Genomic DNA, 13,779 nt, shown 5'->3' on the forward strand with positions numbered 1-13,779 from the left:
TTCTGACCAATATTCACGAAGATCTCATGAAAAATATGGCCTCTAGAGAGGTCACAAGGTTTTTCTATTTTTAGACCTACTGACCTAGTTTTTGACCTACGTGACCCAGTTTCGAACTTGACCTAGATATCATCAAGGTAAACATTCTGACCAATTTTCATGAAGATCTCATGAAAAATATGGCCTCTAGAGAGGTCACAAGGTTTTTCTATTTTTAGACCTACTGACCTAGTTTTTAATGGCACGTGACCCAGTTTCGAACTTGACCTAGATATCATCAAGATGAACATTCTGACCAACTTTCATAAAGATCCCATGAAAAATGTGACCTCTAGAGTGGTCACAAGCAAAAGTTTATGGACGGACGCACGGACAGACGAAGGACACCGCGCGATCACAAAAGCTCACCTTGTCACTTTGTGACAGGTGAGCTAAAAAGTAGTGCAACAACACACAATGCATTACGTCGCGCACCCGATATGAAACTCAAGCGTCAGTGTATGGAAAAATATTGACGTTTCCGGTACCAGTGTAACTTAACGGGGAATAGAAACGAGTATGTAATAAACTGTGTTATATCTTGTACCATGTTACACCGCACGGTTATGTCAATCCATAAAATAAACTCCCCCAAAAGAAATAAAAATTTCCATATTTTTTCTTTATATTGTAAAATCCACAAATTCATTTTGCCACAAACTGAAACCACAAGTTATTAAATGATTACACAGTATTTTCACCAGTAAAATTCTATATTATTACGTGACTGCCTGCATAAATTGCCTGTCCATACATAGGAATACTAACCAATCTTTACTTGAACACAAAATTTATTCTGGGATAAAATCAAAACTTGAAGACCTTTGGCTCTTGAGGAATGATTTTGACTTCTGACTGGAAACTTATTCAGTAAGTTTTACAATCTAGTCTCCAGCCGTTATAATGGTATGTACTAGGATGTACTTACTGGGAAGATGATGCTACACAGTCGCTCAAATATGAAGACAGGTGACACTTTGTCATCTAGTGGATATTTCTGTATAGTCTGCACACACACTTGCATGAATTCCTTTGTCTCGGACTCTGTACCTGTTATAAACATTACCACAACATTACGGGGATACCCAGAGATCTCTGATCTGTTAATTACACAGTAATAGCAACAATTTCCTTCAACTGTTAAACAAAGTATACCACTATCACTTCTTACAAAAACATCTACACTATTTTATTGGATAATTAAAATCAAAGGAACAATTCTATACTGATTATTCTATAATCTTCAGATGTAAACAATTCCATGGTTCATTTTTTCAATACAGATATAAACTTAGCACATTTGGTTAACCTCTCAGAAGATTTTGCCATTAACCAATTATAAAAATAACCAAATACTGCCTTCCCTAACATAAATATCACATTTACACATATCAGAACACATTAAGACCAAGAACTGTGACACAGTCAGATATGTAAACTTTTATTCCCAACAAAAAGATTCCCTGAACCTTTCCATAACCTTATCTATACTGCGAAGATAGACCTGTAAGAACATACCTGTAGTAAGCTCCTCCAGAAGCTCTAACAGCTTATCCTGTGTCTCATCTATCAATTTAGTTCTCTGTACTAGAAGTTTCTTCAGTGAGAGATATCCATTAAGGACGTAACCAACCAGTCTAGCCTTGTAGTGCTGCTTTATCTCCTTTTGTTGAACAAACAGGGACAGTAACTCTGTAAGAGCAAAAATATAAATCAACTCTCCCTGCACAGAATTAAGTACCTATATGCATTTTATAATACATGAAAACTTTTTAATATATTGAACCTAAATCTCTACTACTTTATTTGTACTACTGCTTACTCTGCATATAACTACTATTATCATTTATTATACCAAATTTATACAGCAGCCTTTTCATGATAAACAAGTTCAAAGGCACTTTGCATAGCCCTAGGGCAGCCACTCAGATCGACAAATTCATCCTCTACTGGTACAGACACAGCGCGATCTGAACAGAGGGACAGAGTGAGACAAAACCCCCAGAACGAGAAGAGAGAAATCCTTTTAGATACAGGCTTGTCAGGCTAACTTACCCCAGCTCTTTGCGAATAGACAATCTGTTTGTTTTTTAAACATGCCCGGTGTAGCATATCACCGATACAAGCAAAGCTGTCTTTCCTGGGAAGAACCAATACTGGCCTCTTAGTTAGGTGGAAGACACTCAGAGCATCTCAGACCAGTACTGGCCTCTTAGCTAGGTGGGAGACACTCGGAGCATCTCAGACCAGTACTGGCCTCATAGTTAGGTGGAAGACACTCGGAGCATCCCAGACCAGTACTGGCCTCTTAGTTAGGTGGGAGACACCCAGAGCATCTCAGACCAGTACTGGCCTCTTAGTTAGGTGGAAGACACTCGGAGCATTTCAGACCAGTACTGGCCTCTTAGTTAGGTGGGAGACACTCAGAGCATCTCAGACCAGTACTGGCCTCTTAGCTAGGTGAGACACTCAGAGCATCTCAGACTAGATCTGGCCTCTTAGTTAGGTGGGAGACACTCAGAACATCTCAGACCAGTACTGGCCTCTTAGCTAGGTGGGAGACACTAAAGAGCATCTCAGACCAGTACTGGCCTCTTAGCTAGGTGGAAGACACTCAGAGCATCTCAGACCAGTACTGGCCTCTTAGCTAGGTGAGACACTCAGAGCATCTCAGACCAGATCTGGCCTCTTAGTTAGGTGGGAGACACTCAGAACATCTCAGACCAGTACTGGCCTCTTAGCTAGGTGGGAGACACTAAAGAGCATCTCAGACCAGTACTGGCCTCTTAGCTAGGTGGAAGACACTCAGAGCATCTCAGACCAGTACTGGCCTCTTAGTTATGTGGGAGACACTCAGAGCATCTCAGACCAGTACTGGCCTCTTAGCTAGGTGGGAGACACTCAGAGCATCTCAGACCAGTACTGGCCTCTTAGCTAGGTGGGAGACACTAAAGAGCATCTCAGGCATTTTCAGTGCTTGGACCAGGATATACTATACCATACAGCTTACCTGTGAGGGATTTTAGAGCAAAACCTTGTGCCAGATCAGAACTCAGTGTTGTCTCCTCAAGGTACTGTAATTTCTCCACCTCCTATAAATAAATATAAGACATATGTCTGTTTCAGTGTAAGATTGAAATATCTTTCACGAGTGAACACCTAGATACAATATTTTCACAAGTGGCATAACAACAATTGAAAATGTCAGATATGGTGCACATGTAAAACAAATTTGCTTTTTATTTCAAGTTTTGACTAAATTTACCCACTTTATAGTTTCCTACCAGTGAAAAATATATTTTGATATTTTTCACTGTGAAATATCAGATATATTTCACTCTAATATTTCAATAATTTACTAAAAAATATGTAATAAACATCAGCATCCCATGGTTTAGATGGTACATGTATTTTCACCCATTTTTAAAGACACTGATCAAAGGTACCAAACATTGTGAAAATACTAACATACATGTAAATGTTTAACCTCAATTTCCAAAACACATTGTTAAAAATACTTTCTATAAAAGCAGCTTTCAAGTTTTTAGAAACCTAAAAGGATAAAACTTGAAACTTTTTCAGGACCAAAGCCTCAAAAGCAGAAACATATCCAAAGGTTGCCAGTATGGTACTAGGGCGTGTGAGGCCTCCCTATGACAATTTAATCAAAGCATGTTTAAAGTCATATGCTTTCTACCTCTTATTCACATTGGAAAGTTGAAATTACTATGAAATTTCTTGTAGAGGTACCAAATCAAGAAATACTGGAAGTTACACTAATTTTTTGAAAATTACTGATACAGTAAACCTCACTTATAAGGAACTCAGATATAAGAAACACTTGGTTATAAGAAGCAGTTTTCAATTCTCCGATCTAATTCCTTCTTTATTCAATGTAAAAACCCTCGGTTATAGGGAACTCGATTATAAGGAACACTTTGTTATAAGGAAATCTTTTTCCAGTCCCAAAGTACGAAATTCAATGGAAAACCCTCGGTTATAGCGAACAGACATAAAGAATAAAAACAAGAGGACCATGATGGTCCTGAATCGCTCACCTATCCCCACATGACCCAGTGTTGAACTGAGTATGACGTCATTATTTCTATTATTTGACATAGTTACCTAGTTTTTGAGCACATGTGACCTAGATATCATCAAGATAAAAAATTCTGACCAATTTTCATGAAGATCCATTGAAAAATATGGCCTCTAGAGAGGTCACAAGGTTTTTCTATTATTTGACCTAATGGCCTAGTTTTTGAAGGCACGTGACCCACTTTTAAACTTGACCTAGATATTATCAAGGTGAACTTTCTCACCAATTTTCATGAAGATCTCATGAAAAATATGGCCTCTAGAGAGGTCACAAGGTTTTTCTATTTTTCGACCTACTGACCTAGTTTTTGACCACACATGACCCAGTTACAAACCTGACCTAGATATCATCAAGCTGAACATTCTCACCAATTTTCATGAAGATCCATTGAGAAATATGGCCTCTAGAGAGGTCACAAGGTTTTTTCTATTTTTAGACCTACTGACCTAGTTTTTAACCCCACGTGACCCAGTTTCGAACTTGACTTAGATATCATCAAGGTGAACATTCTGACCAATAATCATGAAGATCTCATGAAAAATATGGCCACTAGAGAGGTCACAAGGTTTTTCTATTTTTAGATCTACTGACCTAGTTTTTAACCCCACGTGACCCAGTTTCTAACTTGACCTAGATATCATCAAGGTGAACATTCTCACCAATTTTCATGAAGATCCATTGAGAAATATGGCCTCTAGAGAGGTCACAAGGTTTTTCTATTTTTAGATCTACTGACCTAGTTTTTGACCCCACATGACACAGTTTCGAACTTGACCTAGGTATCATCAAGGTAAACATTCTGACCAATATTCATGAAGATCTCATGAAAAATATGGCCTCTAGAGAGGTCACAAGGTTTTTCTATTTTTAGATCTACTGACCTAGTTTTTAACCCCACGTGACCCAGTTTCGAACTTGACCTAGATATCATCAAGGTGAACATTCTGACCAATATTCATGAAGATCTCATGAAAAATATGGCCTCTAGAGAGGTCACAAGGTTTTTCTATTTTTAGACCTAATGACCTAGTTTTTGACCCTGGGTGACCCAGTTTCGAACTTGACCTAGATATCATCAAGGTAAACATTCTGACCAATATTCATGAAGATCTCATGAAAAATATGGCCCCTAGAGAGGTCACAAGGTTTTTCTATTTTTAGACCTACTGACCTAGTTTTTGAACCCACGTGACCCAGTTTCGAACTTGACCTAGATATCATCAAGGTGAACATTCTGACCAATTTTCATAAAGATCTTATGAAATATATGGCCTCTAGAGAGGTCACAAGGTTTTTCTATTTTTAGACCTACTGACCTAGTTTTTGACGGCACGTGACCCAGTTTCGAACTTGACCTAGATATCATCAAGATGAACATTCTGACCAACTTTCATAAAGATCCCATGAAAAATGTGACCTCTAGAGTGGTCACAAGCAAAAGTTTACGGACGCACGGACGGACGACGGACACCGCGCGATCACAAAAGCTCACCTTGTCACTTTGTGACAGGTGAGCTAATAATAGAAAACCATAAGTAAACTGGAGAACCGCTGATGATGTCAGAGTAACATCGTCACTTCCACGGGCTTTTATGCATGAATAAACACAAATTATTTTATTTCTGTGATCCTTGGTGTGTTAATTCACAGATACAATAAAAAGAAAATGTATAATATCATCATCACCATTTACCAAATACTAGACGTTAGTAGACTATATTTAGTCAAGATTAGGTTTGAGAGCTACCTGTATTAGGTATATCATGTCAACAATAGTGAACGAAAATCAGTCACGGTTACAGTCATTTTTCATACGGTCTCATACTATTTATAATAAATGTGCTAATCATGCGTGATTAACAATGGCAAACAGCCCAGTTTACCAAACATTATAGCAGGTGCTAAAATGGACAAAAGCAAAACTATAGGTATAATTTACATTTAATCCATATGTATGGTGCAGTTGTCTAGTCATAATGCGCTGTATGTCATAAACACCTGCTTTTAAATTTTAATGTACAGTCTAATTTAACATTGTTTTGATTTTGCTATATTAATGCAGTCACGCATGTTAAGATGAATAACTGCAACATATTTATAGTCATAATATAGGGCTCTCTAAAAAAGATGATAGAAATAACAGACAAAAAATAAACAAATTACGGTCATTCTTACCGACGTACATTTTGGCTTAGTTTAGGTTTAACACCGTGTTTCAACACTATTTTAGTCATATGTATACATACAGGCAGTTTACCTTACCATCTCTCCAGGAAAGGACCGGTACTAGAGTCACAACTTTCTCACATGAAGATTCATGGTCGGCCCGGACTGTGAACATCCTTTTCTAATGTCAGTCAAATAGTGTTCGTTATACAAACTTCGGTTACAAGGAACTAGTTTGCTATACAGATATAAAGAACTTTGGTTATTAGGAACAATTTTTAAAGGTCCCAAGCTGTTCCTTATAAGCGAGGTTTACTGTATACTGCTGAAAAAGGAGTTAACCAATCAAACAAAGTTTAGTACAAACACTAACCTTGGTGATCAGGTCTCCAAGTTTGAGTAACACCCCCTTGATAGCAAGGTAATGTTTCCAATGGGTTGGTTGTATAATCCTACCATAGAGGGATAGGAACTCCTGGGCACATTCTCCAGCCTTGCCCACCTGATCCAAACACCTGCAGAATGAAATAATTCTACTTTTAAAGTGAGAAAAGAACCTTAACTCTGTGCTTAATTTAATATACAACTGAATATTAAAACTGCAATATTTGGACAGGAAAACTCTTATCTTCTGGTTGATCATTTGCAAAAAACTGAACACATTAGAGAAATTGCAAAAGATGAATTTTACATTTTAAGATAATAATGCAGGGCAATACAACATTTCTACCATACTCTGAACAAGGATTATGAGGAAAGATTGACAATGGTTAAAGCAGTGTTTCTTTGTGGAAACTTGAAGATGTACGGAAAGAGTATATAGCATTACCCTGTGAGCATGTCCACAATTTCTTTCTTTCTAGATGGAACCTGTGCTATATACTCAATCACCCTGGTGGCCGTCTGTCTTGCTGACTGGGACGATGGTGAGAACATAGCCTGCTGTAGCCAAGTTGTTTGTGTCAGCTTCAATGGCACACCGGGAACCTTCCACATCTTGGTACGCCACCTAGTGGCATATTTCTCCTCAAGATAACGAGCCCGAGCTTCAGACTTCTCAACAGATTTATCTTTTTCGGATGGTTTCTCAGTAATTTCTTCTTTCTTCTCTGCTGTTGGTGTGGTCTGCTGCGCTGCTGAAAATACAATACAGTTTCTTTATACAGACACATGACATTTTTTGTTGTTTCTTTATTTGCAACCAGCCAGCCCAACATATCACTTACAGAACCTTGCCTTGAAAGGTTCAATATTTTTAATGATTTATTCTGAAGCCACGATTGCTCATAACTGACTTTGTTTTCTTGATGTATGTTAAGTTACACAACATTATATGAACTGTATTTTTTTTAACTAGTTGAAAACCTGAAGCTGTCTTAACCAAATACAACTTTATCTTTTTTTTTTTGTCACAACCTGTTAATATCTAGTTTAATTTTGACTGAACTTGGACTGAAAAACTTTGACAATATAATTAGCAAAGATAAAACACAACTCTTTAATTTTACACAAACTGAACTGTTTTCAACTTATTTCTAATATATCTTAAGTTTGAAAGTACACAAAGTTCATCATCAACCTAAATGAGAAATGAGCCGCGCCACGGGAAAAGCAACATAGTGGCTTTGCGACCAGCATGGACCCAGACCAGCCTGCGCATCCGCGCAGTCTGGTCAGGATCCATGCTGTTCGCTTTCAAAGCCTATTGGAATTAAGAGAAACTGTTAGCGAACAGCATGGATCTTGACCAGACTGCGCGGATGCGCAGGCTGGTCTGGATCCATGCTGGTCGCAAAGCCACTATGTTTCGCATGGCTCAAATGTGTTCTTACCTTGTTGGACTGGCAGACATTTCCTCCAGTTCTGGTATGAGTATTTCTGGTTGCCAGTCAACCACTCTGCACTGTTCACATGTAACTCAGAAGGCAAGGCCATCACTGCACTGACAGGGGGTTCTTCCTGGCTACCATCCTGCATCAAATATATCAAAGCATTATCATGTTACAGAAGCTCTAAATGTTTGACAGATTTCATACCAAAATAGAAATATATCCATTGCCTTAGAACTGATTGTCTGTAACATCAATATTGAATAAATATTACCAAAGGGTTATAGGATTGGTCTGAAAAATAAGTCAAACCAAGAAACCAGCAATTTCCAAAGCCCTGATCACTTACCTTAGCTGTCTGTAACTTGTCAGGTCTAATCAGATGTTGGAGTATCCTAAGACAGGGTAATGTCACACTTTCCATAATCACTGGTTGTTTCAGCTGCATTCCCATCAGGAAGAGCCGCATCACTGAAAACAATTTTATCACAGTAAGTTGACTGTAGAATTTCTTAAAATCTTCAGATTTAAGTTACAGTCAAGGCAATATCAATAATTATGATCATATCTGCCCATGACATGAATATTAACTGACAGGCCTGTATTGCAGGGAGTCTGTTTAATACTTTAGCACAACAAAACATGAAAATACAATGTCTGGGCAAGTAAGTCCATCTAACTGTCATGTGGTTTACAAAAGGTGATCATTTTAAGTACTAATATGACAGCTCACAGATCTTTTACAGTCCCATTACGCAACAAACCAACAATACAGAATAAACTGGATCAAAATAGTAAATCAACTTACCACATCTCACACGGAATTCCCAACATGTGTCTTCCTGTTTAAGGGAGTTAGCCAGCAACAGTATCTCATGTCTCACAGAAGAACCCTGGGTTACAGAAAAGATTAGTTTTGGCCTTAAAATACAGCTGAAAACCTGTCTTAGTGCACCCCACCCCTGTCTACATCAGTTATTTTTGCCTTAAGCAGCCAGTCAACTAACTTCCCAGACTGACTTTTTTTCTAATTTCAACATGTCTAAGTAGCCAGATCGGTCTCCGTCTTGGCATGTCTCACTGTTCACAAACTCAAGACTATTCTACATTGCTGCACATCTCCATGCCAAAAAGATTTTTTTACTTACAAAGACAAATCACTTGTGGAGAGAATTACTATAAGGTTAAAGGTCAGTAATTCAAATCCTTCTTTGTTTCATATAAAAAACGACAACTTCATATCGTCTTTACGTATCTTTAGAGAACATCACTTTTTCCTACACCTATTTTCATGAAAGTTCTATCACAAATTAACGAAAAAATGAAAAGAAAATAGGGGTTATGTATTCCTAGTGAAATGCCAGTCAGTTTGGTCTGCTACCCTAAAAATGGCGCATATTTACTCTCGTCCGCGCAATAAACACCTACTTCCGTTTCGATCTGCAAAACTTGCCATGTGGGGTGTATGAACATGAAAACCGTCTCATTTCATGCAGAATGTCTTCTAGTAGTGAGAAACGGTGATTAAAGCATTCGTTCTACAAGAATTTGCGCAAAAAATGGGAAAATTAGGATCTATTTATTATGGACTTCTTTCGACTACACCACGGAAGCACATTTTCGACCGAATTACTGACCTTATTCCTATAAGAAATGTTTCTTATCAAATATCACACAATTTTCATTTCTATTTTCAAGAAAGATGTAATACCAAACATATTGCCAAGTTTCATTGTGAAATTTCGAGATTTTAGAGAAATATAGACATTTAATAGAAGCCACCCCCTACCAATTTACTGGGCTAAATTTTGGCCCTATGGCCCTTTTATTGTACATTTTGGTAAAAGTTTCACTCGTTTGCATTATTTTTCACTTGGATTCTGAAATATCATTCATTCCGTCATGAATAAGACCCAAAAAGATGCATTTTGTGCATTTTCTGACATTCTGGAGACAAAATACTGGCTTTCTAATCCCAGAAATCGCTGCTGAATAGGCGCATCTTCTCAAAATATGGTCAAAATTCAAAATTTTTCAAATTTCACTATTATTTTGCATTGAAAACACCCTTTTATATCATAAACAACCGATCTATGACTATTAAGACTAACTGCGATGTGTTTCGAGAAAGTCTTATTTCAGCTCTTATAGGTTAAAGGTCAGTAATTCAAATCCTTCTTTGTTTCATATAAAAAACGACAACTTCATATCGTCTTTACGTATCTTTAGAGAACATCACTTTTTCCTACACCTATTTTTCATGAAAGTTCTATAACAAATTACGAAAAAATGAAAAGAAAATAGGGGGTTATGTAGTTCCTAGTGAAATGCCAGTCAGTTGTGGTCTGCTACCCTAAAAATGGCGCATATTTACTCTCGTCCGCGCAATAAACACCTACTTCCGGTTTCGATCTGCAAAACTTGCCATGTGGGGTGTATGAACATGAAAACCGTCTCATTTCATGCAGAATGTCTTCTAGTAGTGAGAAACGGTGATTAAAGCACTCGTTCTACACGAATTTGCGCAAAAAATGGGAAAATTAGGATCTATTTATTATGGACTTCTTTCGACTACACCACGGAAGCACATTTTCGACCGAATTACTGACCTTATTCCTATAAGCTCTAGCAGCTTTCAATTCAATCCACTTGTCTTGATATTTGTATTGTATGGATGTTATAGGTCATGTATATCTTGATAATAAAATATGTTTGAACCAAATCATTTCAACTGGGTGATAACTTGAATTTTAACATTCTTCTTTATCAAAAGTCAATTATCATCTCATGGTTTTTTATCCCTTACGAATAAAACTTAACACATGAAACAAGAATCTTACAAGATCTGGGTTGGACAGATGTCCTTTGACTGCCGCTGATATACGAGTCATTATAATGTTGTTCATTTCCTCTGTTCCACGCCTGTTGTCTTTGGTCAGTAGGCAGAGCAGGGATCTGACCTCTGACCTTACGTGCAGTGTGCCTCGGCGCAGGTTGAAATCTATCAACTCTTGTATCATACCCTGTCATAAAAATAAATTACTAACTTTAACTTGAACTAAAATACTAAACTAACACCATCAGTAGTTAAACCAAAAACATGTTTTCCTAATTACAATTAAAAATCTGGGATTATTGAATTAATTTCTATTGTTGGGGTACATGTACTATAATTTCATTCTAGTCTGAAAGTGGTATGTGTGAGAGAGGTGCTGGGGTTGAAATATTTGAATGGGAAATCCCTACCTGACTACAGAGTATATGTCTAAGGTTGGTGTTGGTGACAAGAGCTCTTAACAATGTTATACAGTGTTCCACAGCTGCACTTGCACATCCGAAACAATTGCTTGGCTTGCAACTGAAATGATACAGGAAATTTTCATATTCCTTTGTCTGAACATTATCCCATAAGATTTTCAACATCAGTAAACACAGCATCATCATTTCATTTTCATCATTTGAAGTGATGTCAACACAGAAATATTTATCTAGGGAAACTTTGATACAAGACCTCAACTTCAGTTCAAAATGTAAAATATACAATACCAGAGGGAATACCAGAGATTCCTGAAGTTTGCAGATTTGGTAAAAATTTCAAGTTGATTCATGAAGAAATGTGTGAATGACTCAAGGTGTTTCCTACAACAACTAAATTAGTTTGCACCAATTTCACTCTTCTATTTTTATTACACAATGTATACAACATTAGGCATTAGTGACTATCCTAATTTCAATATTCATTAATCTGATTTAAATCAATTTAATTTTCATAATGTATTAACTGGAAGTGCTCTTCAATTGAAAAACATATTTAGTACATAAGCTTTATTTTTATAACAATCTATCTGGATGAAGATACCCATTTTTTCACACAAGCTGTGAACTCTTCTATTACATCTTTTTACCAAATTTCCATTCCTTTTAGTTACTTCTCCAGATCAGATATACATCTGATACCAAAATGTAAATGAACACATTCTTTATGCCAACTGTGAATGCGAGTAGCTTTAAAGTCCAAATAATTATATGATCTGTACCCAAACCTGAACTTTTCAGCTTTCCTGACAGGTTGTTTAAGTACGGGTGGGTCTCTAGGGCTTGTGACTGGGGAGCTGCTGGTGGCTACAGCCTGTCTCTGTTGTCTATCATAGTCTACCAGCTCCTTTCTACAGGCCAACACTTTCTGTAAATAGACATTTATAAATTTATATCACAGCATACACTTGCATTAAAAAGTGAAATAAACTGTAGACATGATTGTATCAGAGATATTAAAATTTCATGTCATATAAAGAAAATGACATGCAGAGCTTAGCAAGTAACATTAATCAATCACCAACATTATTTCTTTTGCACTTTTTCATGGATATGCTGAATGAAAACTAAAAATACTTGAAAACTATATCTTAGTTACCTGTATAATTTTGCTGAGTTCATCAAAAGAAGATTTGCTTTCTCCACAGTATTAGGGCTAGATGTTGTATAATTTATCACAGCTGATCTGGCATCCTCCCCCTGTCCACCACATATTCTGGTCTGTCAGTGCTGTGCTCAGCTACCTGGATCATCAAGTTCTCAAGTGCTGGACGATGCAGCTGTAACTGTTTATAGATTCGGTCTGCCTTCTCTAACAGCGAATTTATGGTTGTTATAGCCTGAAATATTTATTAATCATTGAAATCAAGAAATTTAACTATCCATATACAAAAAATTTAATTGGAATTATACTGAAACTGATTAGTGCTTTAACTCTGTATCAAAATAAGTGGAATATCGCAATAACCAATATTCAAAAGAGTGGAATCTACTGTGTATGCTTTAATATTATTTGTCCTAATTTATTGTGTTAATATCTAATAATCTCTCCTCAAAGAAAAAATCCCTTGCCAATCTCTTATAGGATGTCTGTAGTTAGAGATCTAATTCTATACAATTTAAATACAAAATCTGTATAAACTCCCTATCATTCAGAAACAATAGGAGAGATCGTGTTTGTATACAACTCCCTTGTATTTTCTATTTTTAGAACAGATAAGACAAAGTTCGGGTGGGCAGACGCCGAGAGTCCATATTTTTTTGTAAACAGTGATGCTTTTCTAACAGCTTAAACTTTCTTAAAACACAAAGGATATCAATAATTGTTTGATCAATGGAAAGGATATAAAACAAACAATTTATTGATTACTTTTAATTATCAGTTTGAAATAAAATGGCTTTATTATGAACGCTTAACTTACAGTGTTTTTTCTAAAAGTTTGGAGCATCGCTACGCCGCTATTAAAATCATATGTCATTTAAAATGGTCATTCATTTCAAAAAGATATTTAAATGAGAAAATATGAAAATCGTAAGCATTTCAAAACCTTTTGAATTTTTAAAATCCATAAATTAGCGAAAGAGTTATTAAAAATTAAAAATTCCGATTCTATACACAAACGGTGTAAAAAAAATTTGTTTTGCATTCCACCAGATTTACAGGTGTTAATGCGTGACGTCAGGGCGATCTCTCCTATACAATATCTTCAAAAGTTACCACAAGATTGGAAAATAGAGAAGAGAAAACATGTAGGGTCTCCCTATTTTGCAGACATTTTAGCAGATTGCAGATTGCAATTTTTTCCCTAAACTGCAGACTTTTTTGCAGAT

General features: G+C 36.6%; 1 protein-coding gene across 1 annotated transcript in view; it reads right to left on the reverse strand.

Moving 5' to 3' along the window:
• Positions 1-13,779, reverse strand: part of LOC123563663 (E3 ubiquitin-protein ligase UBR4-like) — a 148,208-nt gene that overhangs the window by 17,918 nt on the left and 116,511 nt on the right. Inside the window, 13 exon segments of the mRNA XM_053524052.1 lie at positions 968-1,089; positions 1,558-1,731; positions 3,050-3,131; positions 6,678-6,819; positions 7,134-7,440; positions 8,137-8,275; positions 8,483-8,604; positions 8,942-9,026; positions 10,974-11,156; positions 11,380-11,491; positions 12,177-12,316; positions 12,548-12,599; positions 12,601-12,788. Of these exon segments, the coding sequence (XP_053380027.1) occupies positions 968-1,089; positions 1,558-1,731; positions 3,050-3,131; positions 6,678-6,819; positions 7,134-7,440; positions 8,137-8,275; positions 8,483-8,604; positions 8,942-9,026; positions 10,974-11,156; positions 11,380-11,491; positions 12,177-12,316; positions 12,548-12,599; positions 12,601-12,788 (1,848 nt within the window).

Source organism: Mercenaria mercenaria, chromosome 15 (genome assembly GCF_021730395.1).
Source record: "Mercenaria mercenaria strain notata chromosome 15, MADL_Memer_1, whole genome shotgun sequence".
NCBI classification, from domain to species: Eukaryota; Metazoa; Mollusca; class Bivalvia; order Venerida; family Veneridae; genus Mercenaria; species Mercenaria mercenaria.